The 25,967-nt window shown below is 39.2% G+C and overlaps 1 protein-coding gene across 4 annotated transcripts in view; it reads right to left on the bottom strand.

The window, feature by feature from the left end:
* Window positions 1-23,778, bottom strand: part of STPG4 (sperm-tail PG-rich repeat containing 4) — a 71,154-nt gene extending 47,376 nt beyond the window's left edge. For all 4 annotated transcript variants that reach the window (XM_081595951.1, XM_081595949.1, XM_081595950.1 and 1 more), the window contains exons 1-5: window positions 23,692-23,778; window positions 21,587-21,646; window positions 20,249-20,506; window positions 8,125-8,189; window positions 7,863-7,917 (exon numbers count right to left, since the gene is read on the bottom strand). In XM_081595951.1, coding sequence (XP_081452077.1) covers window positions 7,863-7,917; window positions 8,125-8,189; window positions 20,249-20,506; window positions 21,587-21,646; window positions 23,692-23,724 — 471 coding nt within the window. In that variant the 5' untranslated portion in view covers window positions 23,725-23,778. The remainder of the gene's footprint in view (window positions 1-7,862; window positions 7,918-8,124; window positions 8,190-20,248; window positions 20,507-21,586; window positions 21,647-23,691) is intronic.
* Between the last annotated feature and the right edge of the window lie 2,189 nt (window positions 23,779-25,967).

Genomic DNA, 25,967 nt, shown 5'->3' with positions numbered 1-25,967 from the left:
CCAAATTGTGAATTGCATTCAGGAGAGAACAAAATTCATGCAATTTTTCTGCAGGTCAAGAATTAAAGGGAAGGATGAGGGGAGGAGAAACTGCAAATGGCAAGTTTTACTTTGTCTACTTTTCTCGGATAAGAATGACTATGATTTGTTGCAGTTTGTTTTCTACTCTTGGAAAAAATCCTGAGGACTTCCCTGGTAGTCCAGTGGTTAAGACTCCAGGTTTCCAGTGCAAGGGGTGCAGGTTCAATCACTGGTTGGGGAAATAAAGATCTCACATGCCTGCCATGCAGGGAAAAAAAAACAAAACTTGCTTTGAGGGAACTGTGTGTTTGCATTGGATCTCGGGATCTGCAGGACTTGGTCATTATTATCATGGTGCTAAAAGGAAATGGTGACTGGTACAAGTTTCCAAGTACAATTTTTTTCTGTGAGTACAAAAGGGCCCTTTTTACTTTTGGTAGAACATATCTTCTGGTGTCTATTGCAAAATTGCTCACACAAACACTCCCCTCAGTCTTTCCTACACACAAAACAATTCTACTGATCCGGGTGGCAAAGAGTTGGACGTGACTGAGCATGCATGCATTCACCCCAGCCATAATCAATTATTATTATTATTTCATCAATAATTAAAGTAGCCAATAAGTATACAACCTTGTATTGGTAATCTAAAGATTAGAAACCATCTTCCAACAAGATAAATCCCTTTGCAACCGCCTCTCCTGAGAGGCACCTACACCTTAAGGACAATGTGTAATTCATCCACGGAATTCCCGACATAAACAAAAAGGCTGTGTGTTTTAACAAGTGATAATGGCTTGTCCACATGGAGGGCTTTCAGGCACATAAGATCCTAGAGGATTTTAAAATTCAAAGTTACTGTACTTTTTACAATTAAAAAATGGCGTAGTGATCTGCCACATTTTCACATGGTTCTTCATTCTTTTGACAGGCTGCCCCTGGGGATTCTAGGTATAAATGATTTAACACATTTCAATGAACTAGTTTTCACAGATGAAGGAAAGAAAGGAGGAGGAGATATACTTGTAAGTATCCATCTTTTATAATTTGCCTTATTCTCTAAAGGGTTTAAAGGGACTCAGTGAATGTCTGTATGCCATCATACTGTTTTGCACCTGATCTACAGGTCAGATTTCTGGTGACTGTAGGTTTCATGTATACCAATGGTTAGGCAACCTGTCCTAAGGTTGTCAACAGGGCTCAAGTGACACTATGATCTTACACATAACACATTTTAGAAGAGTGATACATTTGTTTAAAAAAAAAATGCCCCCAAAAACTGAAGAGAATTACAAGTGACATTATATCTCTGGAGGGAATTTTTTAAATTTTTAGGGGAGAAATGGGAAAGGAAAGGATACAAAGATTTCATTCGTTCATTCAGCACATTTTTGAAGCACTGTATTAGGGGCTGGGAACATCAGTGAATAAGACAGCCCCTTCTTTCATGGAACTTACATTCCAGAAGGTAATTACAAAGTCTCTGACCTGATGATATAAACATTTTACATTTTAAACCTGTGTAAATATGAACACACAGAAGTAAAAGCCAAAATTCCTGAAAAACTTCAGCAAATACAAGCATTACTATTTCTTCACTATAGAGTATATACAAAGCAATCAAAAAAGAATGTTAGGAACTTCCCTGGTGGTTCAGTGATTAGGAATCTGCCTGCCAATTCAGGAGACACAGGTTTGATCCCTGGTCCAGGAAGATTCCACGTGCCACAAGGCAACTAATCCCTTTCACACAACTACTGAGCCTGCACTCTAGAGCCTGTAAACTCCAACAAGAGAAGCCACAGTGATGAGAAGCTCACACACCACAACCAGAGAGTAGCTCCTGTTCCCTGCAACTAGAGAAAGCCCACGCTCAGCAATGAAGATCCAGCACGGCCAAAAATAAATAAATAAAATTTAAAAAAAGACTCTGCCTTCCAGTGCAAGGGGTACGATCCCGGGTCATGGACCCCACATGCCAAAAAAACGAGACATAAAGCAGAAGCAATATTGTAACACATTCAATAAAGACTTCAAAAATGGTCCACACCAAAAAAACTTAAAAAAAAAAAAAGTTACGACTCCACCCAGTAGATAACTAGGCGAAGAATGTGACCAGAAAGTATGCAAGAAAAGCCACAAGGAACTAGCTAACAAATAATTAGAATGTGTAGCCTCAGATCCTATGGATTAAATTAAAATAATGAGATATCATTCTTTTACTATCAAATTAACAATGCTAAACAAGATTTATACAAATTTCTTGAAATGGACACTCTTAACTGCTGGTAGAGATGTAAATTAATGTAATACTAAGGATCAAGGCACTGATTTCCAGAAAGTCTGGGATGATATTCTCCTAGCAAGCATCATTTCTTCACATCAAGTGCCACAATCTCTCACCATTGGGATCAAAGCAGTTTGCTCTCTGCCGTTTACAAGTTTGTGGATCTAAACTAAACCCACAAATCTGCTCTGGGAATGCATGTTTAGGACAGACATGAATGACGGCCCTGGGCTAATTCTATATCTTAGAACCTTTTCCATGAAAGTATTCTTTTCACTTTGGTGAAGGACAGGATGTTCCAAGCTGTGAATCACTTTTATTTATAAAATGGGATGGATGAGGTGACATCAATGAAAATGGCACAATAAGGATCTCCAAAAACCTTTTCCTCCATAAAAGCAATGAGAACAAAGGCAAAAGCTGTCAGAATCAACAGCTTTGTGCTATTTCACATACCAGGCTGCTTACCCTTCAGGATGCCTGCTGCTGCTGCTGCTAAGTTGCTTCAGTCGTGTCCGACTCCGTGCGACCCCATAGATGGCAGCCCACCAGGCTCCTCTGTCCCTGGGATTCTCCAGGCAAGAATACTGGAGTGGGTTGCCATTTCCTTCTCCCTGGACTAAAACCCATTTAATTTTAACTGAGTCTGTTTACTAATAGTAAACAAATCATTATTAAACTCATAGCATTCATTGAAAGCATGCATTTCAAAGGCACTATAATATCACACAGTGTGTGAGGGTAGGGGAACTGTCTTGACTGCTTGCTGCCAAAGCCAATGGAACACATGCAATTTATTATTACTCCTCCCTTGTTAAATAAAAAGGCATAACTATCTCTTCCACCCAGACACACACACCTCTATACACACATATATACACACACATACAATCAAGAGAAGAGATAACGGCCAACAGAGGTCACGTATTTTGAGAGAATGTGAAGCAGTTTGGAGGAATGGGCCTTGACGTGGCAGGGTGGAGAAAGCTGAAGCCTGGTGCATGGAGAGGGCCTGCTAATGAGAAGTGGGCTGCTTTCCTCCACAGAATCCAAGAAAAGCTCAGGAATTTCAGGCCTTAGGCATCAGTGAAGTGCAGGAGGGTTGGCTGAGCTCTTTTCTCTAGGTCCCTACCTACCTACTTTCAGCAGTCAGGTAGCTGCTCTTTCCTCATCCCTGTAGGAGATGAAAGGTGTCATTTCTAAAGAGATTGAGCCATAGATCTGGATCCAGGATCCCAGGTGATGGGAAGACAGGGACCTTTACTGAAAACAGGAATTGAGAGAACTTCCGGACATACAAACGGCCAAGAGGTGCATGAAAAGATGCTCAGCATCTCTAATTATTAGAGAAATCCAAATCAAAAGCACAACAAGGTATCACCTCACACTGGTCAGAAAGACCATCACCAAAATGTCTACAAATAATAAAAGCTAGAGAGGGTGTGGAGAAAAGAGAAGCCTCTTACAGTGTTGAGGGGAATGTAAATTGGTACAGGCACTATGGAGAACAGCATGGAGGTTCCTTCAAAAACTAAAAATACTCCACAGAAGACATACAGATGTCTAATAAACACATGAAAAGATGCTCAACATCACTCATTACTCAGTTCAGTTCAGTCACTCAGTCGTGTCTGACTTTGCAACCCCACAGACTGCAGCACGCCAGGCTTCCCTGTCTATCACCAACTCCTGGAGCTTGCTCAAACTCAAGTCCATTGACATGATGATGTCATCCAACATCACGTGGATGACGTGGTGATGCCATCCAACCACCTCATTATTAGAGAAATGTAAATCAATAATAATGAGGTATTATTATTATACCTATAATTATAGGTGATACCTATAATGAGGTATCACCTCACACCAGTCAGAATGGCCATCATCAAAAAATCTATAAACAATTAATACTGGAGAGGATATGGAGAAAAGGAAACACTCTTCCATTGTTGGTGGGAATATAAATTGATACAGCCACTATGGAGCATAGTATGGAGAGTCCTTAAAAAACTAGGAATACAGCTACCATATGACCCAATAATCCCACTACGGGGCATATACCCTCAAGAAACCATGATTGAAAAAGACACATGTGTACCAATGTTCATCGCAGCACTATTTACAATGACTAGGACATGGAAGCTACCTAGATGTCCATTGACAGATGAATGGATAAAGAAGCTGTGGTACATATATACAATTACTCAGCCATAAAAAGGAACACATTTGAGCCAGCTCTAACAAGGGAGATGAACCTAGAGGCTATTATACAGAGTGAAGTCAGTCCAAAAGAGAAAAACAAACATCGTATATTAACACATACATATGGAATCTAGAAAGATGGTAATGATGAACTCATCTGCAGGGCAGCAATGGAGATGTAGACATAGAGAACAGACTTGTGGACACAGTAGGGCAAGGAGAGGGTGGGATAAATTGAGAGAGCAGCACTGAAACATATACATCACCATATGTAAAATTAGATAGCCAGTGGAAATTTACTGCCTGATGCAGGGAGCTCAAATCAGGTGCTCTGTGATAACCTAGAGGGGTGGAACAGGGTGGGAGGTGGGAGAGTGGTGCAAGAGGGAGGGGACAGATATATATCTATGGCTGATTTATGTTAATATTTGGCAGAAACCCACACAATATGGTAGAGCAATTATCCTCCAATTAAAAATAGATAAATTTTTTTAAAAATGCCTAGCAGAATGCTTGGCAAACAGTCAGCAGCAAATTTTTAGGATATATATTTTGAAAAAGGCATTTTCAATATTTAAATAGACTCATGGGAAAACATGGGACAATGACTCTAATGTATACTTTGATAACAATTTGCAAATTCATTATATCTCATTCTTTAGTACTCTGTAGATAATCATTGAGCAATTATTCAGCAATAAAGTCACATCCTACTCAGAGGAAAAAAAAACCTAAAATAGTGTTACCACATGATCTAGCAACCCCATTCCTTGGCATTTACCTGGAAAATATGAAAACTCTAATTTGAAAGGATACACACACCCCAATTTTCATAGCAGCAGTATTGACAGTAGACAAACATGGAAACAACTCAAGTGCCCATCAACAGAATCTGGATAAAGTAGATATGGTAGATATACAATAGAGTATTATTTAGCCATAAAAAAATGAAATACTGCCATTTGCAGCAACATGGATGGACCTAGAGATTATCATACTAAGTGAAGTAAGTTCGAAAGAGAAAGACAAATACCATCTGATATCATTTACATGTAGACTCTAAAAAATAATACAAGTGAATCTATATACAAAACAAAAACACAGAAAACAAACAGACGTTTATCAAAGGGGGAGAGAGGGTGGGTAAATTAGACATACAGGATTAATAGATATAAACTACTAATACTACACATAAAACATATAAGCAACAGGATTTACTGTATAGCCAGGACTATATTCAATATCTTATAATAACCCATAATGGAAAATAATCTGAAAATATATATATAAAATGGAATCACTTTGCTATACACCTGAAACTAACACAATATTGTAACTGAAATGAAGTGAAAGTTCTGTCTGACTCTTAGCAACTCCATGGACTGTAGCCTGCCAGGTTCCTTGTCCATGGAATTCTCCAGGCCAGAATACTGGAATGGGTACCCGTTCCCTTCTCCAGGGGATCTTCCCAACCCAGGGATGGAACCCAGCTCTCCTACATTGTGGGCGGATTCTTTACCAGCTGAGCCACAAGGGAAGCCCAAGAATATTGGAATGGGTACCCATTCCCTTCTCCAGGGGATCTCCCCAACCCAGGGATCGAACTGGGGTCTCCTGCATTGCAGGCAGATTCTTTACCAGCTGAGCTACCAGAGAAGCCTGTAAATCAGCTATACTTCAATTAAAAAAGATTCTTTAACCACTAGACCACCAAGGAAGTCCCTCAATCAGCTTTTTAGTTTCCCACACTTAAGTATTAGTGAGACCAAATTTTTTCACCTTTACTGGACATCTGAATTTATTATTTACAAATGGTCTATTCACTGTCTTTATCTGTTTTACTTTTCTATTTCCTATAAATTATTAACAGAATTTAAGATAAGCCATGAACTATTTATCTGCCATGTATGTTGAAAATACTTTTCCTAATTTGCGTTTGCCTACTAACTTTGTTTACAGTTTGTTTTCTGGTGTACAAAAAATTCAAAAGGTTATGTAATCAAACCTGAGGCTTCTTTTCCTTTGCAATCCACCCATTTCTGTTGTCTCAGAAAATCTGCCTTATCCTAAAATTAAATATGTGTGTGTATGTTAAGTCATTTTAGTCATGTCCAACTCTTTGTGACCCTGTGGACTGTAGCTCACCAGGGTCTTCTGTCCATGGGATTCTCCAGGCAAGAATACTGGAGTGGGTTGCCATGCCCTCCTCCAGAGAATCTTCCCGACCCAGGGATCAAACCCACATCTCTTATGCCTTCTGTATTGGCAAGCAGGTTCTTTACCCTTAGCACCACCTGGAAGCCCAAAATTAAATATATGCTAATATATTTTCTTCTAGTTTTATAATTCAAAAGTATTTAATTCTTTAATCAATATGGAATTTACTATATGTGGTAGGAAGAGTCTAGTATTTACAAGTTAATTAATCATCTAGCATAAAACATCTCTTTCCTACTGATTTGTCATAACTTCTTTATCAAATATGGAGGTCTTATGTATTCTGGAGTCTGGTTTTGAGCTCAGCTCAGTTACTTCAGCTCCTCTTTCAGATGTTCACTGTATGTCTCCCCTCTCGCACTGCTAAGTTTCTAGTTACAAATAAATAACTATAGTCCATCAAGACACCCTGAAACAAATTCGTAGTTTCTCATTCTTCCCGTTTTATTTTTTGGCATCCTACTGATTACTTATTTAAAATAGTTAATTTTTAGCAAACACATGTACACATATTTGAAAATTTTTAGAAAGGAAAGCATTTTTATATTTTTGAAAAGAAAGAAACTAGGAATACTTTTCTTTCTTGTTAATAATACAGTGATCTACTGATTATCTCTGATGACTTTAATAATTAATTAATTCAACAAATACTATGCACTCTGTGTGAGCCATTTTCCTAGATGCTCAGTGTACAAGACAAGAACAGACAAAAATCCCCACCTTCCTGAAGCTTACGTTCTGTGGGGAGACAGATGAAAACATGGTATGTAAATTTTTAGACAAAGTGTATCAGATGGTGATGAGCACCATGAAGAAAAATAAACCAAAAAAGGGGGATAGGGAATTCTGAACAAGTGAGTAGGGATGACCTCAATAAGAAGGTAATGTGAATCAAGAGCCAAAGAAAGTAAAAGAGCCTTTACTTTTCTTCTATAACTTTACAAATGTGTTACTTACATTGCCACCCCCAGTGTATCTTCAGATATATTTTAAGTATATCTTGAATCAACACATTAATCATTCATTGCCTTTCTACTATGATGAATGAAATGTTAATCTTGACATCTCAAAAGGAATCACTGCATATTTTAAATATCAAATTTATCATGAGTTTATGGTCTATCAATATACTTACAGGAGTGAAGCAGCCTGTTGGAAACCTTTGAACCGTAGAACGAAATACGAAGCTCCTATATTAAAAAAAAAAAAGATACGATTTTCCAAACATATTTTTAAATGTGAGGATCTTTAACATATTCTTATTAAATATTTTTAAATGTAATCTGAATATAATGGGCATAAATGAGGTTTAAAAGTCATTAGTGTTGGCTGTTAAGTATGTAAATAGAAAGGCATGAGTGAAATTAGTAAAAGCAACTTAATAAGTACTTCATTACCTGGAAGCATGCTTGGGAACTGGTGGAGGAAGTAGCTCGTATTGCCCTGGTGAAAGCTTAACTGACTACACAGAACAGACAAGGACACCAATAAAAGATTAACATAAGTCTCAAACTCACTTTATTATCTATCATTCATATAATTTATTTTATGACCATACCAACATTATGTCATTTATTTTCTATTTTAAGAATGGAAAAGGTATATTTTCAAAGGTAGAGCTTCAAAACACTCAACAGATACTCACTTTTCATGGTGAATTTTATGACAGTACACCTGCAGTAGTGTGTAGAAAAATGTTGTACAATTAATCACATTTTAAGTGTACTTGATTCAACAAATCCAATCAACTATAAAATAGTGAGCCTGCTCTGTTCGTAAAGAACTACTAGGAGTGGCGGGAAATACAGGCCATGTTCTCAAAATACATAAACAATTCTAACATAAAACACTATAACCAATACTAAAAGTTAAAGACTGGACATCTGGGGGATAGAGAGAGATTAACGCAACTGGGTGACGCATAGCTAATATCACATACTCAGTGGTGAAAAGCTAAAAAGCTGTTCCTCTAAGTCCAGGAACAGAATAGGGGTGCCTATGTTTCCATTCCTATTCAACATAGTACTGGAAGTCCTAGCGAGTAATTCTGCAAGAAAAAGAAATAAAAGATATCCAAATTGTAAAGGAAGTAGTAAAATTGTCCCTGTTTGCAGATGACATGATCTTACATATAAAATACTCTAAAGAACTCTGGGCTTCCCAGGTGACTCACTGGTAAAGAATCTGCCTGCCAATACAGGACATGCAGGTTTGATCCTTGGATTGGGAAGATCCCTTGGCAACCCACTCCAGTATTCTTGCTTGGGAAATCACGTGGACAGAGGAGACTGATGAGCCACCATCCATGGGTTCACAAAAGAGTGGGATATAACTTAGCGACTAAACAACAACAAAGAACTCCACCAAAAAACTGTTTGAGCTAATGAAAAAATCAGTAAAGCTTCAGGATACAAAAACAACACAAAAATCAGTTGAGTTTATACACTAATAATGAACTAAAAAAAATTAAGAAAACAAGCTCATTTACAATAGCATCAAAAACATAACGTAGTTAGGAATAAATCTGACTAAGGAGATGGAAGATCTGTACACTGAAAAGTATAAGACCCTGATGCAAGAAATTGAAGAAGACACAAATAAATGGAAAGATACACCATGGTTATGGATTCAAAGAATTAATATTGTTAAAATATCCAAATTATCCAAAGCATTCTACAGATTCAGTGCAATCCCTAGCATAAAACAGTATTTTTTCAAAGATATAGAAGAAACAACTCTAAAATCAATATAGAACCACAAAAGGCCCCAGATAATCAAGGCAATCTTGAGAAAGAAGGACAAAGCTAAAGGCATCACACATTCTGATTTCAAACTATACTGAAGAGCTACAGTAATCAAAATAGTATGGTACTAGCATAAAAACAGACACATAGACTAATGGAACAAAACACAGAGCCCAGAAATAAATCCAGACAGAAATGGTCAACTAATCTTTGACAAGGGCACCAAGAATACACAATAAGCAAACTATAGTCTCTTCAATAAACGGTATCTGGGAGACTGGAGATCCACATGCAAAAAACAAAATTAGACCCTTCAAAATTACTGAATGCTTAAATGTAACATATGAAACCACAAAACCTCTAGAAGAAAACATATGGGAAAAGCTCCTTGACATTGGTCTCGGCAAAGATTTTTTTTAGACATGACACCAAAAGCACAGGCAAAAATAAACAAGTGGGACAACAAAGTATAGCCAAGGAAACAATCAACAAACTGCAAAGGTGACCTAAGGAATGGGAGAAAACATTTGCAAACCATTTATCTCATAAAGTGTTAATATCCAAAATAAATAAGGAGCTCAAACAACTCAACAGAAAAAAGACAAACAATCCAGTTTTAAAATGGGCAAATGACCTCAATAGGCATTTTTCCATAGAAGACATACAAATGACCAAGTACATGAAAAGGTGCTCAAAATCACTAATTACCAGGGAAATGAAAATCAAAACCACAATGAGCTATTACCTCATACCAGTCAGAATGGCTATTATCAAAAAAACAAGAGATAACAAGTGTTGGTGAAGATGTGAAGAAAAGGTAACTCGGTGCACTTTGGTAAATAGATGGGGAAATAGTGGAAACAGTGGCTGACTTTATTTTTGGGGGCTCCAAAATCACTGCAGATGGTGACTGAAATCATGAAATTAAAAGACGCTTACTCCTTGGAAGGAAAGTTATGACCAACCTAGACAACATATTAAAAAGCAGAGACATTCCTTTGTCAACAAATGTTCATCTAGTCAAGGCTATGGTTTTTCCAGTAGTCATGTATGGATGTGAGAGTGGGACTACAAATATAAAGAAAGCTGAGCTCCAAAGAATTGATGCTTTTGAACTATGGTGTTGGAGAAGACTCTTGAGTCCCTTGGACTGCAAAGAGATCCAACCAGTCCATCCTAAAGGAGATCAGTCTTGGGTGTTCATTGGAAAGACTGATGTTGAAGCTGAAACTCCAATACTTTGGCCACCTGATGTGAAGAGCTGACTCATTTGAAAAGACCCTGATGCTGGGAAAGATTGAGGGCAGGAGGAGAAGGGGACAACAGAGGATGAGATGGTTGGATGGCATCACCGACTCGATGGACATGAGTTTGGGTAGACTCCGGGAGTTGGTGATGGACAGGGAGGCCTGGCATGCTGCGGTTCATGGGGTCGCAAAGAGTTGGACATGACTGAACTACTGAACTGAACTGAACTGTGCACTTTGGTGGAAACATAAAATGGTATGGCCATTATGGAAAACAGTATGGAGATTCCTCAAAAATCAAAAACAAAACTACCATATCATCCAGCAGTCCCACTTCTGGGTATATATCCAAAGGAAACAAAATCAATATTTGGAAGAGATATCTTCAGTTGCACATTCACTGCAGCATTACTCACAACAACCAAGCTATGGAAATAAACTAGGTGTCCATCCATGGATGAATGGATAATGAAAATGTGATATACAGTCCCTTAATGTATACATTATATTGTTCAGCCATTAAAAAAAAGGTAATCCTAGCATTTGCAACAACATGGATGAACCTGGAGAGCATTATTCTAAGCCGAATAAGCCAAACAGAGAAAGACGAATACCATTTTGTAACACTTACATGTGGAATATGAAAGGGTTGTACTCATAGAAACAGAGGGTAAAATGGTGGTTCCAGGAGCTGACAGATGAGGGAAATGGGGAGATGTTGGTCAAAAGATACAAACTTTATTATAAGATAAATAAGTTCTGGAGATACAATGCACAGCATAGTGACTATAGTTAATAATACTGTATTGTACACTTGAGAACTGGTAGGCGAGTAGATCTTATGTGTTCTTATCACACACACACACACACAATGGTAACTGTGTGATGTGATTGATGTGTTAATTAACTTGACTGTGGTAATCATTTCACAATTTATACATATATAATGTTGTACACCTTAAATATGCTCAATTTTATTTGTCATTTATACCTCAGTAAAGCTGGGGGGGGGGAGAAATAAATAAATCTAACTGGGTGATCTAAAGATGGTAAAGACGGTGAGATTTGAGTATACTTTTAAGGAAGGTAAGACTTCCTTGAGAGGGGACAAGGGGGAGATTCTAAGAAGGAAGAACATTGTAGAACAGACTGTCTCTCTGCCCACTGTGAAACTTGTTACAAAGTACCTGGATAGCTCCATTATCCCTGGGACTGCGGATGTCAGCCCAGAGTAAGAGAAGTAAGGGAGAGTTAGGAACTGGTAAGTATAGATATTGGGCTGCGTGAAGGGAGGGATGGAGAAAAAGAACGAGAGTGAGAAGCCAGGGGAAGACAGATGGGAACTTCCTGTGTTCAAGGAGTTGGCAGAGAGGAGTTATACTACAAAATTCTGGGAAGAATCCTTCTCAAAGCAGACACTCTTCTTCCACCCCCATTAATTTAAAATCAGATTTAAAAATACAATACTGCTCTTGTTGGAAACGAGACGTTCACATCCTGGCGTTATCTGCCACATGGAAGTTCACCTATTGTATCTCATCCTACAGCTATCTTTCACATATTAATCCAGAATTTTGATTGCAGAGGCATTTTCTGTGGATTCAGTGATAATAACAGTAAATACAAATTTTATGATGAAATATACACAATGTCCTAATGCACCTGTGCCTTGTTCATTGCTCACTTGACAGAATAAACACCTAGGGAACATAGGTATTTATTATTATTACTATTATTATTATATGCTGGAAGCACAGAAATGTATTTTAAGCAGGGGGCTTTCTTGGGGGGCACAGCATTCTACTTCTTGATTTTGATGACGATGACACAGGTGTTTGCTTTCTATTTACTTTACACTGTGAATGTATGTTTCATGCTCCTTGCTCTCCGCTCCCTCTCTCTCCCACTCAGGCACATTATATACACATACACAGGAGGAGAAAGAAGAAAGAGAACTGAAAAGTCAGGGAAAAAAAAAACAAAACTTTAAAGCCACTGTTTATTCATCTATACTCAGCAACTGCATAAGATTTTTTCAATGAAGCAATCACGGAAAAACTCTTAGCCTTACTCTAGAAAGGAATACTGGTTATCCATAGATTCTTTATTTGTCCTACTTTACTTGGCATTGGCCATTCTTTGCTATTTAATATAGCTGAGAGAGGACTGACTTTTCCAGGAAGTCTTAAATACTCAGCTGCCTTACATAAGAGATTGCTTCGCTGAACATGTTGAAAACTATCTGGATGGCTCCCTTGTCCATATATGTAATGCATGTTTGCATGTATGCATTTATATACAGTATACATTTTACTCTAATTCCTACATATGCTTCTTCATTCTTCACTTGCAATGTAAGGCTCAGAGAATCTAGACAACATGCCCATAAAAACAGCTGATCCTAGTTAATTAATGTTTCAATCCATGCTGATTAGGTCCTTAGAAGTCCTGCAGTAGCTAGGAGTCATAGAAAAAGACAGGAAGCTATTAGTGTGGATATGTAATTCAGTTGTGTTGTACCAACTCCAACAAGGTCAGAAAATTGGAGTAAATTAAAAGATCCAACCCTACTCATTAGGATGATGTAGGAAAATGCTCTAATTTCATTCTTTCACATGTTAGTTGTACAGTTTTCCCAGAATCAATACTAAAGAGACAGTCTTTTCCCCACTGTATATTCCTGCATCCTTTGTTGTAATTTAATCAACCATAAAGGCATGGTTTTATTTCTGGGCTCTCTATTCTGTCCCATTTATCTATGCCATTACTATGCTATTTTGATCACTGTAACTGTGTAGTATAGTCTGAAATCAGAGAGGGTGATAACTCTGGCTTTGTTGTTTTGCCTCAAGATTGCTTTTGCTATTCAGGGTCTTTAGTGGTTCCATATAAATTTTAGGATTATGTTCCAGTTATGTAAAAAAAAAAAAGTCATGGGTGTTTTGACAGGGATTATATTAAATCTATAGATTGATTTGGGTAGTACAGACATTTTAACTAAACATGGGATATCTTTCCATTTCTTTGCATCATGATGCATGGAAAAGACTCAAAATATATTTCAAATAAAAAAGAAAAGTTCTGGTTTCTGCTAATGGCAGGCTAGGTTATTTGGATGATGAACCTTCCCACTGTAGACAACTACTAGAAATGAGGGACAAAATATACAAAATAAAGAAGAGCTTCTGAAGAGATATGAAACTGATAATAAAGTCATAAGGAATATAAGATCCCCACACCAAGAGATGGACTTCCCAGGTGGTGCAATGGTAAAGAATCCACCTGCCAAGACAGGAGACATCAGAGACTCAGGTTCAATCCCTGGGTCAGGAAGATCCCCTGAAGAAGGGCGTGGCAACCCTCTCTAGCTTTCTTGCCTGGAGAGTACCATGGACTGAGGAGCCTGGAGGGCTATAGTCCATGGGATCACAAAAGAGTCAGACACAACTGAGCAACTGAACAACAACAAAACCAAGAGATAGCAAGAAACCAGAGATACAAATGGCCTAGTTTTGCTCAGAGGATTTAAGTTGGTCCAGACTAAACTCAGCAGAGGAGCAGACCTGGATTTGAGTGAACTTTAGAGCCCTAGAAGAATCCAGAGGCCAAAGCCTGGATCATCAATGATGGTGATCTAGTGGGTGTCCTACCCACAGAAACTGGAGGCCCTAAAAGGGAGTTTCCTGAAAGCCACCCTCCCACCTCACCCTAGTGCTAAGGGGAGTACAGAAAGAGATGTCTCGGTGCTAAGCAGAATTGAGAGAACAGGGAGAAACCCATCCTTGAAAGAGTGTAACCGTGGGCTGGTTCCTTTCATGGATTCTGGTCCAAATTCCCATCACTAAAGTGACCCAAGAATATATAAGCAGTGTATTTCAAGTAGCACTACCCTAAGCATTAGCAGAAACCAAAAACAAACTTTCTCTAAAGGAAAAACACTTTCATCTTAGGGAATCCATGGAAACAACCTTTCAGGGGCAATGAACAATGCACAGTCAAAGATAATCACACATCCAGGGAAACAAAATGATGAAGGCCCAGTCAGATTTCAGAAATACGAGCAATCAATTCATTCATGCATTCAACAAATATTAACCAATCAGACACTATTCTAGAGGCAAAAATGTAACAGTGAACAAAACAGATAAGTATTCAGGCCGTCATAAAGCTTTACTCTCATGGGAGGAGGCAGACAACAAATAATAAATGCAAACTGTAAATAAATTATATAGTATACTGATGGCTCTAGGTTCTAAGGAAACAAAAGAGGAGGGCAGGAAAGGTCAGGGGTGTCAGATGGCCAATTTAAATGAGGCTCATTGAGAAAGTGACCCTTGAACAAAGATTTGAAGATGGAGAGGGAATAAGTCACATGGATATCTGTGATAAGAGCATTCCAGATGAAGGAAGATCCATTGCAAAGACATGAGGTTGGACTGGGAGTAGCAAATTCAAGAAGCAGCCAGGAGGAGGCCACTGGTCAGGACCAGAATGAGGGGAGACACAAGAGTTGAGGTCACAAATGAAGCCAGTTCACCGTCAACCTGCGGGCCCTGAAAAGAGCCACTCAGAGATCACACTCACTATTACAAAGAGTAAACCTAGAGGTTCTCAATCAGAAGTTTTGTTTTTTTTCTTTAGTTCCCTCCTTCCCCAGGGGACATTTGAACACTGTCTGGAGACAGTTTTGGTTGTTGCAACTGGGAGGTATGCTTAGTCGCTCAATCGTGTCCAACTCTTTGTGACCCCCTGGACTGTAACCCACCAGGCTCCTCTGTCCATGAGGATTCTCCAGGCAAGAATACTGGAGTGGGTTGCCATGCCCTCCTCCAGGGGATCTTCCCAACCCAGGGATCGAATCCAGGTCTCCTTCATTGCAGGCGGATTCTTTACTGTCTGAGCCACCAGAGAAGAACAACTGGGAGCAGGGGCTACTAATTGGCATCTAAATTATCCTGAAATGCTGTTAAACATCCTACAAAGCATAGGACTGCCCCCTACCACAAAGAATTATCCTGTCCAAAAAGTCAACAGAGCCAAGGTTGAGAAACCTTGAATTTGACATAAAACAGAGAAGTCAAAACAACAGCTGGATATACAAGCCTGGAGTTCAACAGAGAAGTCTGGGCAGGGGATATACATTTGGAAATCACAACAAACAGCTGGTGTTCAAAGCCTTGAGACTAAATCAGATCAGCAGGGGGTGAGAGCAGATGGGGAAGAGGTATGCATGCCTGGGCCTCCAAATGGAAGAAGGCAGGAAGGAGGGGTTGAACCAGCCAAAAGGCTAAGAAGAGCAAAAAAGAATGAGGATTGAGGAGGAGGTATTTAGGATTTGGAAAGAGGAAAGATGTGAGAGAAACCTACCCCAGGAGAATGGGAGAGTAAACAGATTAGGGACTGAACAACAACAATTCTGTACCCATGGGTGGTAAAGAATTTTAAATGAGACTAGTCATTCAGTTACACAAATGCAGGTTCCAAGTTCACAGAGAGATCTGACCAGGGCTGTGACTTGGCCATCAGAGGCCAAGGAATTGAGGTTGTGTGCAGGGAATAACTCTAATGATTAACTATGGAACTTAAGCTTTGAAAGGAAGGAAAATATCAGCAAGTTGAGAGGCAATGAAAGGTGGTAGTGTAAGCAGATAGGGTCTTGGACAGACACATCCTGCACACACATGCACACACTTGCACAAGCTGGTCCAGAGCCTGTGGATGGTGGGAACACCCAAGGGATGACAGTGATTTGAGACCTTGAGAGTAGCAGCAAGTTAATCTTTCCTTCTCTGCTCTTTGGCTTGGTTGTATCTTTTGGTTCAACATCCACCAAGAGGCAAACCCATTTTTCCAGTAACAGCAGGATCAAAGGATTGTAGACTGGGGGGGAACAGAAAAATTGTTGAGGTTGGGATGCCAGAGTGAGCAAGGCAGAAGATCTGGAGAGAGTGATCACAGTACGAAGCATGCAACTGAAATTAAGGATGGCTGAAATGACTGGTGTTGAAAAAAATCTAAGGAGTGTGTGGCTAAAGTGGAGGAGAGTTCAAAAAACTGAGAAGCCAGATTGTTGGAAAATCATCAACATCTCTGAATGTACTGAAATTATGATAGGAGTAGTGCAAAGAGTGACAGGGAGCAGAAGGAGCTAAAATCATCCACAAATAAAGTAGAGTAAGTAACCCAGGGGTTAGCAACACTGGGGAAAATCAGGTCATAAAACCACATACTGTAGAGAAATGGTCCCACTTTTGAATATTTGAATATACATTCTAAAATAAAAACATACTATTTCTTTGATAAGAAAAAAATGACCATAAAAATTTTAGGGCCATATCAAATGCTCTTTGGAAAGAGCCAGATATAGATGAGTATATACACAGACATGGGGCTTCCCTAGTGACTCAGCAGTAAAGAACACACTTGCAATGCAGAAGACTGCCTGCAATGCAGGAAACGTGGGTTCAATTTCTGGGTTGGGAAGATCCCCTGGAGAAGGAAATGGCAACCTACTCCAGTATTCTTGCCTGGGAAATCTCATGGACAGAGGAGCCTGGCAGGCTACAGTCCATGGTGTTGCAAGAGTCAGACACAACTGAGCAACTAAACAACCACCATGCACAGACACACACACGTTAAAATATAAACACACATATGATTCTTCGATACAGATTCTCCAGTTGAATTATATGCTTCAGAATAAAGGTGTTAAAAATAGTAAAAACTTTCTTACAAATAAAGAACAGCATTAACGAGGTATAATGGGACTATTCTATTAAGAATTATGAAGTTGAGAATGCTGATCTATCTTAGTAAATAACAATAATGTATACTATATCTACCTTGAATTCAAATGACCGTTTTACTGAGTTCTGCCATTAAAAAATCAGAATTATGAATTTTATTGGCGAGTAAACAGGATTACATCTGAATATCTCTCTTGTGAATATATTATCATATACCTTTGAAATAGAAAATTAGGAAAACATTTAATTCTTCTAGTTTCTGGAGCTCAAGCCTTTGTGGGAAGTGGGAGAGAGAGGAGAAAGAAAAGGAAGAAATCAGGAAAGTATTTTTAGAACATTTTATCCATCCCTGTGGATAAGCCAAATTCTTTTGGTCTTTTAAAGCATTAAATTTTGCCTAATACCAACCATCTATTTTTTCTTCTCTCAGCAGTGGGCCTGTGTCTACCCTCAGAAACCCAAAAAAGTCAGAAGAGAGGAAGCAGAAGGAAAGTAAATGGTGGAGGAGGCTGAGGAAGAATGATTTTGCATAGGAGGTGGCCAAGACGATTTCACATGTCGCCTGGTTACCTGATACCAAGCCATAAAAGTCTATGTATAATTCAGTGTTTGTATTCATCCACTGAACCGAACAGGATAAGATTTACCCTGTGAACATTTATCATTCTGTTCTGTTTCAAAGCCATAATTTGCAAAGCCCTAGGAAGGGTTCATTGCTTGGATACAACATGGGTTCATTTTGCTGAAGATTTCTTGTCCACCCTAATAACCACAACCCCTTCCCTTAAATTCAACCAAAACTCCCTTAAATTCAATTCAAGTGGCAGTGCCTCGTCTCAGATTATGATCATATTATCCTCATAAGGTTGTGAAGACTGATACATATTGTTAGCTCCTTTATAAATAGAAGATATTAAGGCCCAAAGTCCCAAATGACAGAGTCCATGTCCCAACTCCACCCTTCTTGTGAAATGCCTCCTTTGGGTTCCACCCCCTGAAACCCTGCCCCTCATTCAAGGCCAGAGGCACAAGGTAGACTGGAAAGAGCACCAAATTGGGGCTCAGAAGCCCTTAGTTAAAAGTACAGCTTGCCTATACAAATAAACTTATTTATAAAACAGAAACAGACCCACAAACATGGAAAACAAACTTATGATTACCAAAGGGGACAGCAAGGAAGGGAGGGGTAAATTATGAGTTTGGGATTAACACATACACACTATTATATATAAAATAGACAACCAAATAAGGACCTATAGTACAGTGAACTATACTCAATATTTTGTAATAACCTATAAGAGAAAAGAATCTGAAAAAGAATAGATATATCTGTAGATATATATAGATATATTTATATATATAGATATCTATAAGCTGAATATATATATCTACATATTTATACATATATAAGCTGAAACTCCAATACTTTGGCCACCTGATGCGAAGAACTGACTCATTGGAAAAGACCCTGAAGCTGGGAAAGATTGAAGGCAGGAGAAGGGGACGACAGAGGATGAGATGGTTGGATGGCTTCACCAACTCGATGGACATGAGTTTGAGCAAGCTCCGGGAGTTGGTGATGGACAGGGAAGCCTGGCGTGCTGTGGTCCATGGGGTCGCAAAGAGTCGGACACGACTGAGCAACTGAACTGAGCTGAACTGATATATATATGCATAACTGAATCACTCTGCTGTCCACCTGAAACTAACACAAAACTGTAACCCAACTATGTTGTTGTTCAGTCACCAAGTCATGTCTGCGACTTTGCAACCCCATGGACTGCAGCACACCAGGCTTCCCTGTCCTTCACTATCTCCTGGAGTTTGCTCAAATTGATTTCCTTGAGTTGGTGATGCTATCTAACAATATTTTAATAAGAAATAATAACAAAATAAAATTAGGTCAACCATAAAAAAAGCACTGTCTTCTTTATAAGCTATGCACCTCGGAACCAGTTACTTCATCCCTATTCACCTCAGTTTTCTCATCTTGCCTATTTCAGAATGCCTGGGAAGAAGTACTAACAGAATATATGTGGAAGCTCACAGTAAATTATTAAGAGCCATAGGAATGTTACATATTATCCAAGGTCCAACTTCAGTCCTACTCAATCCAGGGAGCGTTCTAGTCTTTCAATCCCACCTTCACTGAACTCTCTCTAGGCCTTTCCTGCTACACCATTTATCTCAGCACTTGATCTATTTGCTCTTGTATTGTTACTTAAATATTTCTAAGTCAGGAATATCTCCCTTTACAGAACCTAGTCCAGGGCTGTAAGAAGCCGTGCTCTGTATCCTTAATGTGATGCATGAACTGGTAGAGCTTAGAGTACAACCTGACTCTTCTGATATCACAATGCTCATTTCTGCAAGAAATTCTTGCAAAAGCTTTCCTATGATGTATAGTCATATTCACACACTAATATGAGGACTACTCACTGAAAGGCAGTTTCCTCTTAAAAAAAAGAAGACATACATATCAACTGCTTGAAGAGACCAGAAGCATGGCTCCATCATAGATAAGACGTCAAGTCAGGGGAATCCTACCAAGAGTCCCTAGCAAGGGAAAAAAAATTTCCCGTGTCCACGTTAGGTTGAGAAGGGAAACATCTTGCTGGACATATTTGCAAGTGAAGCACACTTTGTTTGATTTCTGGAAGAAATAAGGCATCCTACAGATTTTCAATTTCTCCTGGGGAAGATACAATCCAAGTATAGAGAATATTTTCCTCTGGGCCTCTTGATAGCTTTCCCATACAAAGCCAACTGCTACTAGCACTTTACCTGATCTCTGTAAACCAGCATGCTAGGGCTTGACCGTGGTTTGTCCTTAAATGAGTAAGTGGCCACTTGCTTCTTTAACAAGTCCAAGAAGTCAGGAGGCATGTACTGGGGGAGGTCATTCAGCACGATATCATTTCTTTGCAAAAGAGGTGGTTTTTTCCTTCCTTCATTTTTAAAATTGTAGGTTGGTATCACTGGATTTAACAGGGATTCTTCAATAAAAGTTTTCAAGTGGTAAGTGCCAGGATTAGGAGTGTTCTGTGGAGAATTGATATCATTTTTCAAGTTAGTATGTAAACTGGTAACATCTCCTAAAGCATCATTCTTGCAAAGGTCACTCCTAAGTAGCATTTCTCTTTGTTTTACTTAGAGAAATGTTTTAATTTCATCAAGTAAACACTCCCCACAGAACAACATTTCAAGACAATCATGATGATTTCCTTTCTGCGACAATTGCTTAACTATAGCAAATGGGTTATGGCCACAGGTAAAGCTTTAACTTTTTAAAAAGTAGCCTCAAAGATACTTAAATTTGAGATTCTATTTGACTATAAATGTCAGATCTCTCATGAGAACCCTCTGGATAAGTTTCGTGACTAAATAGAAGTTATCCTACTTCAGCTTAGTAGATACCACGTGTTTCTTTCTAACCCTCAAGTGGGAAGCTACAGGATAATATCATGAGACTGAGGATGAACTGGCAGAACATATGGTCTAATTAGTCCAATAAGAGGTTTGGGACTTTCAAATCACAACCACAGTATGGCTGAATGGCAAGGCCCAACAGTTTAGTCACTGCTGCTTTTGTGGCCATCTTCCCACTGAGCACTTGGCTCAGTTATACCATTAAAATTAGTTCAGTTCCAAAAAGGCTTCGGTCCCTAGGGCCCCTCTGTTATGGAAAAGTGTGAATAGAAAATATTTCTGCCATACAGAAATAATGTATCTTGAGAGAAGGATCCTCTGGGCATCTTTCTGTCATATATCACCAACTTGCTTTCTCACATTGACCATGTTAACACAAGCTATCATAGGTTCTTACTTTTTAAAGGAGATAAAAACTGAAGTCAAAAACCTTTCCAGAATGTGTAAGCTTAGTTGACTTTATCAAGATAACCTGTAGTGTAAAACACCTAGACTCCTATAGTTGTTTTACTTCCAAGCTTTTACTGCATTTAAAGTTTAGTTTCTCAGTCATGTGCTGATACTAAAATTATAAATATAAAATGAGCCCAGGTAGATGTGAACAACCATTGTTTCTTTAAAATTAAGTATTAGTGATTTAAAAGGTCAGATTCAAATACTGATTCAAATAGGAAAGGATGAAAATATACATACCGTTAATGCTATTCTCCACCATCCTTCTCTTTCAAAAGATGATGACTTCTGGGTTGGTTTCTATTAATAAACATAAAAATGTGCTTATTCATTTGAGAAGTAATCACTAGAAGTTAAATATCACTTATAAAACATGTACTTGAAGAAATTGATACTGTATGAAACTGGTCACCCTGAATGAAAACAAGAGCTCCATAATCAATCCTGCCTATAATATTTCCTTAAATTGCTATTTTAAGATCTTAAGTGCTTGTTAAGTAACTAAATTTCTTTTGGGTAAATTAGAGTAATAAACATCTCCATCAGAGGATGAGATGGTTAGATGGCATCACCGACTCAATGGCATCACAAACATGATGGAGTTTGATGAAACTTCAGGAGTTGGTGATGGACAGGGAAGCCTGGCATGCTGCAGTCCATGAGGTCGCAAAGAGTCCAACACGACTGAGCAACTGAACCGAACTGAAACGTCCCCATCTCACCAAGATGTCCTAAGAATAATTAGGTGACAAAATTTGGTGCTCTTAGGTAGCAAAGAGTTATGTAAACCCAAAATTGTATAATTGTTATTACGATTTATGGCTCAAGGAGCTCAAGGTAAAAATGTATAGACATCCAATTAATGTAATATTGGGATTCAAATTCCTGACCATATAGCAAATGCTGAAAAGTACCATTTTCTAGATTTCCATATGCTATGACTTGGGCTTGAACTCCAGCTCAGTGACTATCTAGGTGCACTAGGCAAGTTAACCCTCATGAGCCTCAGCTTCCTCTTAGGAGGACAACAAAATGCACCAGAGCTGGCACGAAAATAAGGCATCATAAAGACCTGTACCCGCAACCAGGACTCAGTAAGTGGTGGCTTTTATTTTTAATACCTCATCTGCCAAGTTAAGAAAATTATTTTGATATTCCTCAGTTTCCAAGGCCACTTTTGTCTTACACTGTAAGTACTCTAAAATACATCCATTTATCATTATCCCATATTTGTTTCAGCTTCACTGTCAACAGTGAGGACAACAGAACACAGTTGCTTAGTTTTTTCCTTTTGTTATTTCCACTAGGTAAAATCATTAAAATACTGAGTTTTACTTTCATTTAGAATGCTTTTTTTATTGCTATAAAATACAGGTTATCTCAAGCAACAAGCCATTACAAATAATAATCTAATCAGTAAACTGATATAATTCATTCTTTCTAACATATATCCACGTATAAGTAACCCTGGGCTTCAGTTTTACTATGAAATATAGGCATTTCTCTGAAAAAGCATTGCTTCATATGCACTGCTAAGTCTGAATTTCTTCCTATACATTCCCTTTATTAGACTTATGTTGAATCTTCTCTGTTGCACATTTATAGTCACAGAAATTGAACTTTTTCAGGCAAGTTAAGACAGGTCTCCACCACTACCTAGAACCAGGAAAATGAAGTGGGAAGAAGGGAGAAGTAAACATGATACATCTGAAGGAAGGTACCTGGCAGCTACTGTTTTGTTTAGCCCAAGACAGGTGACCTCAACTTCCCCTATCTCCTACTTCATATTCACTTCAGGGGTGAATTACTTTACACAAGTTGGGCTAAATATCCCTTGCCCAAATTTATTTAAAAACTAAACAAGACAGTTTCAAATATTTTATAAATACTACAGTAGGAAGCAAGGCAAAAACGTGTCCAATAGCCCAAAGAAGGAAAAACCCATTCTCTTGGCAGACGCAGGGCGGGATGGGGGGGGCAGGTGGAGGGAGGGAAACGAAGGAATCTATAACCCTGTTAAAGCAGTTGTCCAGCGCAAGTAGCAGTAGGTTAAGATGGGGGGTGGAGGGTGGGAAACAGGACAGAAAACAAAGGACGAGGGGGAAGGATAAGTGAGAGCTAGGGAGGAGAAAAGCAAACGAAGGGCACTTAATGATCTGGAAGGAAAGGACTGCAGGCGTAGGCGTGAAGGTAGCAAGCGGAGGGGCGCAAGGACCCAGGATTAGAGACAGCTGGTGTTTTTGGCGGAGCCCAGCAAGGGGAACAGTGTTTTGAGAATTTAAGGCGGGGAAGGCAGGCGGTTACCGAGGCCAAGGCAGAAGCCCCATGCCTCAGGTCTTCCTTACTGCAGTGGAGGTGATGGCGATAGACTGATCCATTGCCGCCTCTTCACTCTAGGCCGAGGCTGGCGTCCGGTTGCCAGGAGGCGCCTCGGTCCGCCGGCTCCCGAGCATGCGCAGGAGACCCGCCAGGAGGTTTGGCTCTGGTGGTGGGGGAAGGGAGGAAGCCGCACACTTGGAGGGCCCGCGCCAAGCCTAGCGAAATCGGTCGAGACCGTCACGCACGTGCATGGTAAGAAAATCTAGAGGGCTCAGGAGTCACCAAGAGCCTGCGCCAAGGAGGCTTGTAAAGGAGCTAGAGCATCCATGATCTCCATTAGCCCTTTCCCAAATCACCTCCATGCTAGGAGATAGCATGCTTAAGGAAAAATCAACCTTAGCATCCACTTTCTAAGATTGTTTCTAAACTCCTTCAGAAGGAAACTTCTGGGAGTGTCACTGCTTTGAGAAGTGGAGTGAGCTCTAGATACAACATTCTGTGAAACCACGGACCACCCCTTTACCCTCTGTATAGACCCTCTTCATTGTCAGCCTATCTTGGCTGTAGCTCCTCAACCGATACACATTTCCATCTTTAAAAACAAACGTCCCCTCAACCTTAATAGTTCAGATTTACGGAATACCTGCTGTGTTCCAAATACTTCACATGTATTTAATCCTCAAAATAACCCTATGAAGTAGGTATCAATCCCATCTTATGAAGGAGGTAACAGGCTTCCTTGGACAGTTTAGCACAACACTCGCCATCACACAACAGTGGCAGAGCCGAGTTCAAATCCAGGCCTGACGCCAGTGCCCTCAACCGTCCACTATACCATGGAGTTTCTGCTTCCTGTCACAAACTTTCAAGAGTAGTGTGGATTCATTTCTTTTCTCACCTGCCCCATACTTCCCTGAAACTATCTTAATCTGACATCACACACTTTTAAGTTAGAAACTGCACTTAGCAAATAAAATAGCCAGTTATTCAGTTGGCAAAACCAATGGGGATTTTTCAAGCTCTTAACAAGCTTGACTTCAGTTCATCACTACATTGACTCCTCTTTTCCATCCTTCTTGAATCCCTCTTCACCCTTACCAGGATTTATATTTGCTGACTTATTGTGTTTGTCTATAAAGAGGTGAAATATATTGGTACCCACATGGGGTAATTATGATTAACTTCATTGAAACCTGGAACCGTCTGGCACAATGCATTCAATAATCAGTGCCTTTAGAACAAAAGCAAAATTTACAATCTAGTCTCATCTTCCCATTAGAACCTCCTGATCTGATGTATACTTAAAAATCCCCAAAATGCCACCTTCACACTTCTATTGTCTCCCCAAATGCTGACCCTTCCTTCTGCTTGAAATGCTATTCCCTCCTTCATGGCCTGGCAACCCTCAAGGGTCAACTCCTCTAAGTCTCCTGAAGGACCTTGTGCCTATCTTTATTGAGGGACTCCCTGTGACAAATCATGTCTCCCCTAATTTGAAACATATCCCGTGGGCCCATGGCTGATTCGTGTCGGTGTATGGCAAGAACTATTACAATATTGTAAAGTGATTAGCCCCCAACTAAAATAAATAAATTTATTAAAAAAAAAAAAAAAAGAAACAAACATATCCCAAACAGGTTTTTGTCCTAATTCTCAGCCCTTTCAACACAGGAAGTTTTACTTTTGTAAGTTAAAACCAGAAAATGGACTATAGCAGCCCTTTTCAAATGTGCACACAAAGTATCTGGAAATATTGTTAAAATACAGACTGAGATTCTCTAACAAGTTCTCACAGGTGATTGTGTGGGTGACTTTTTTGGGTAGCAAGAGAGGACACCATTAAACTTCTCCTAAAATACTGGGACTATTCAATAAATTCATTTAACATAGCCTTAAAAATAGGAAAAAGGGCAGGAGGAGCCAGGCACCAGGTTTGAAATAAAAAGCTGAAGCTGCAAAACCAAGAGACAAGTAAAATACAGAACTTTCTCACCGAAAGTGATTAAGCCAGTCCATCATTGTGCCTCATTTTACTTGCTTATTTTGGCTGAGCCTGTAAAACTGGCTCAGCAGACAAGGGACTGGTACCCTAGAGACTGAATATGATGAAAGGTACAGAGAAGTCCAGAAACCCATAGAAGGTATGAAATATAAGGGAACACCTAGATGAGAAAATAGTTTTGGGTACTGCAAAAATAGAAACAGCATGGGTCAATGATTTCAAGGACTTTGCCAATAAAACAGACTAAGTATGTAGAATAAACAAAATGTCCCCTTAAGAAAACACGGTCTTGTACAGTAT

Source organism: Giraffa tippelskirchi, chromosome 4 (assembly GCF_054371585.1).
Source record: "Giraffa tippelskirchi isolate mGirTip1 chromosome 4, T2T-mGirTip1v1.2.pri, whole genome shotgun sequence".
Taxonomy (NCBI): Eukaryota; Metazoa; Chordata; class Mammalia; order Artiodactyla; family Giraffidae; genus Giraffa; species Giraffa tippelskirchi.
This window is presented reverse-complemented; position numbering and strand designations above follow the sequence as displayed.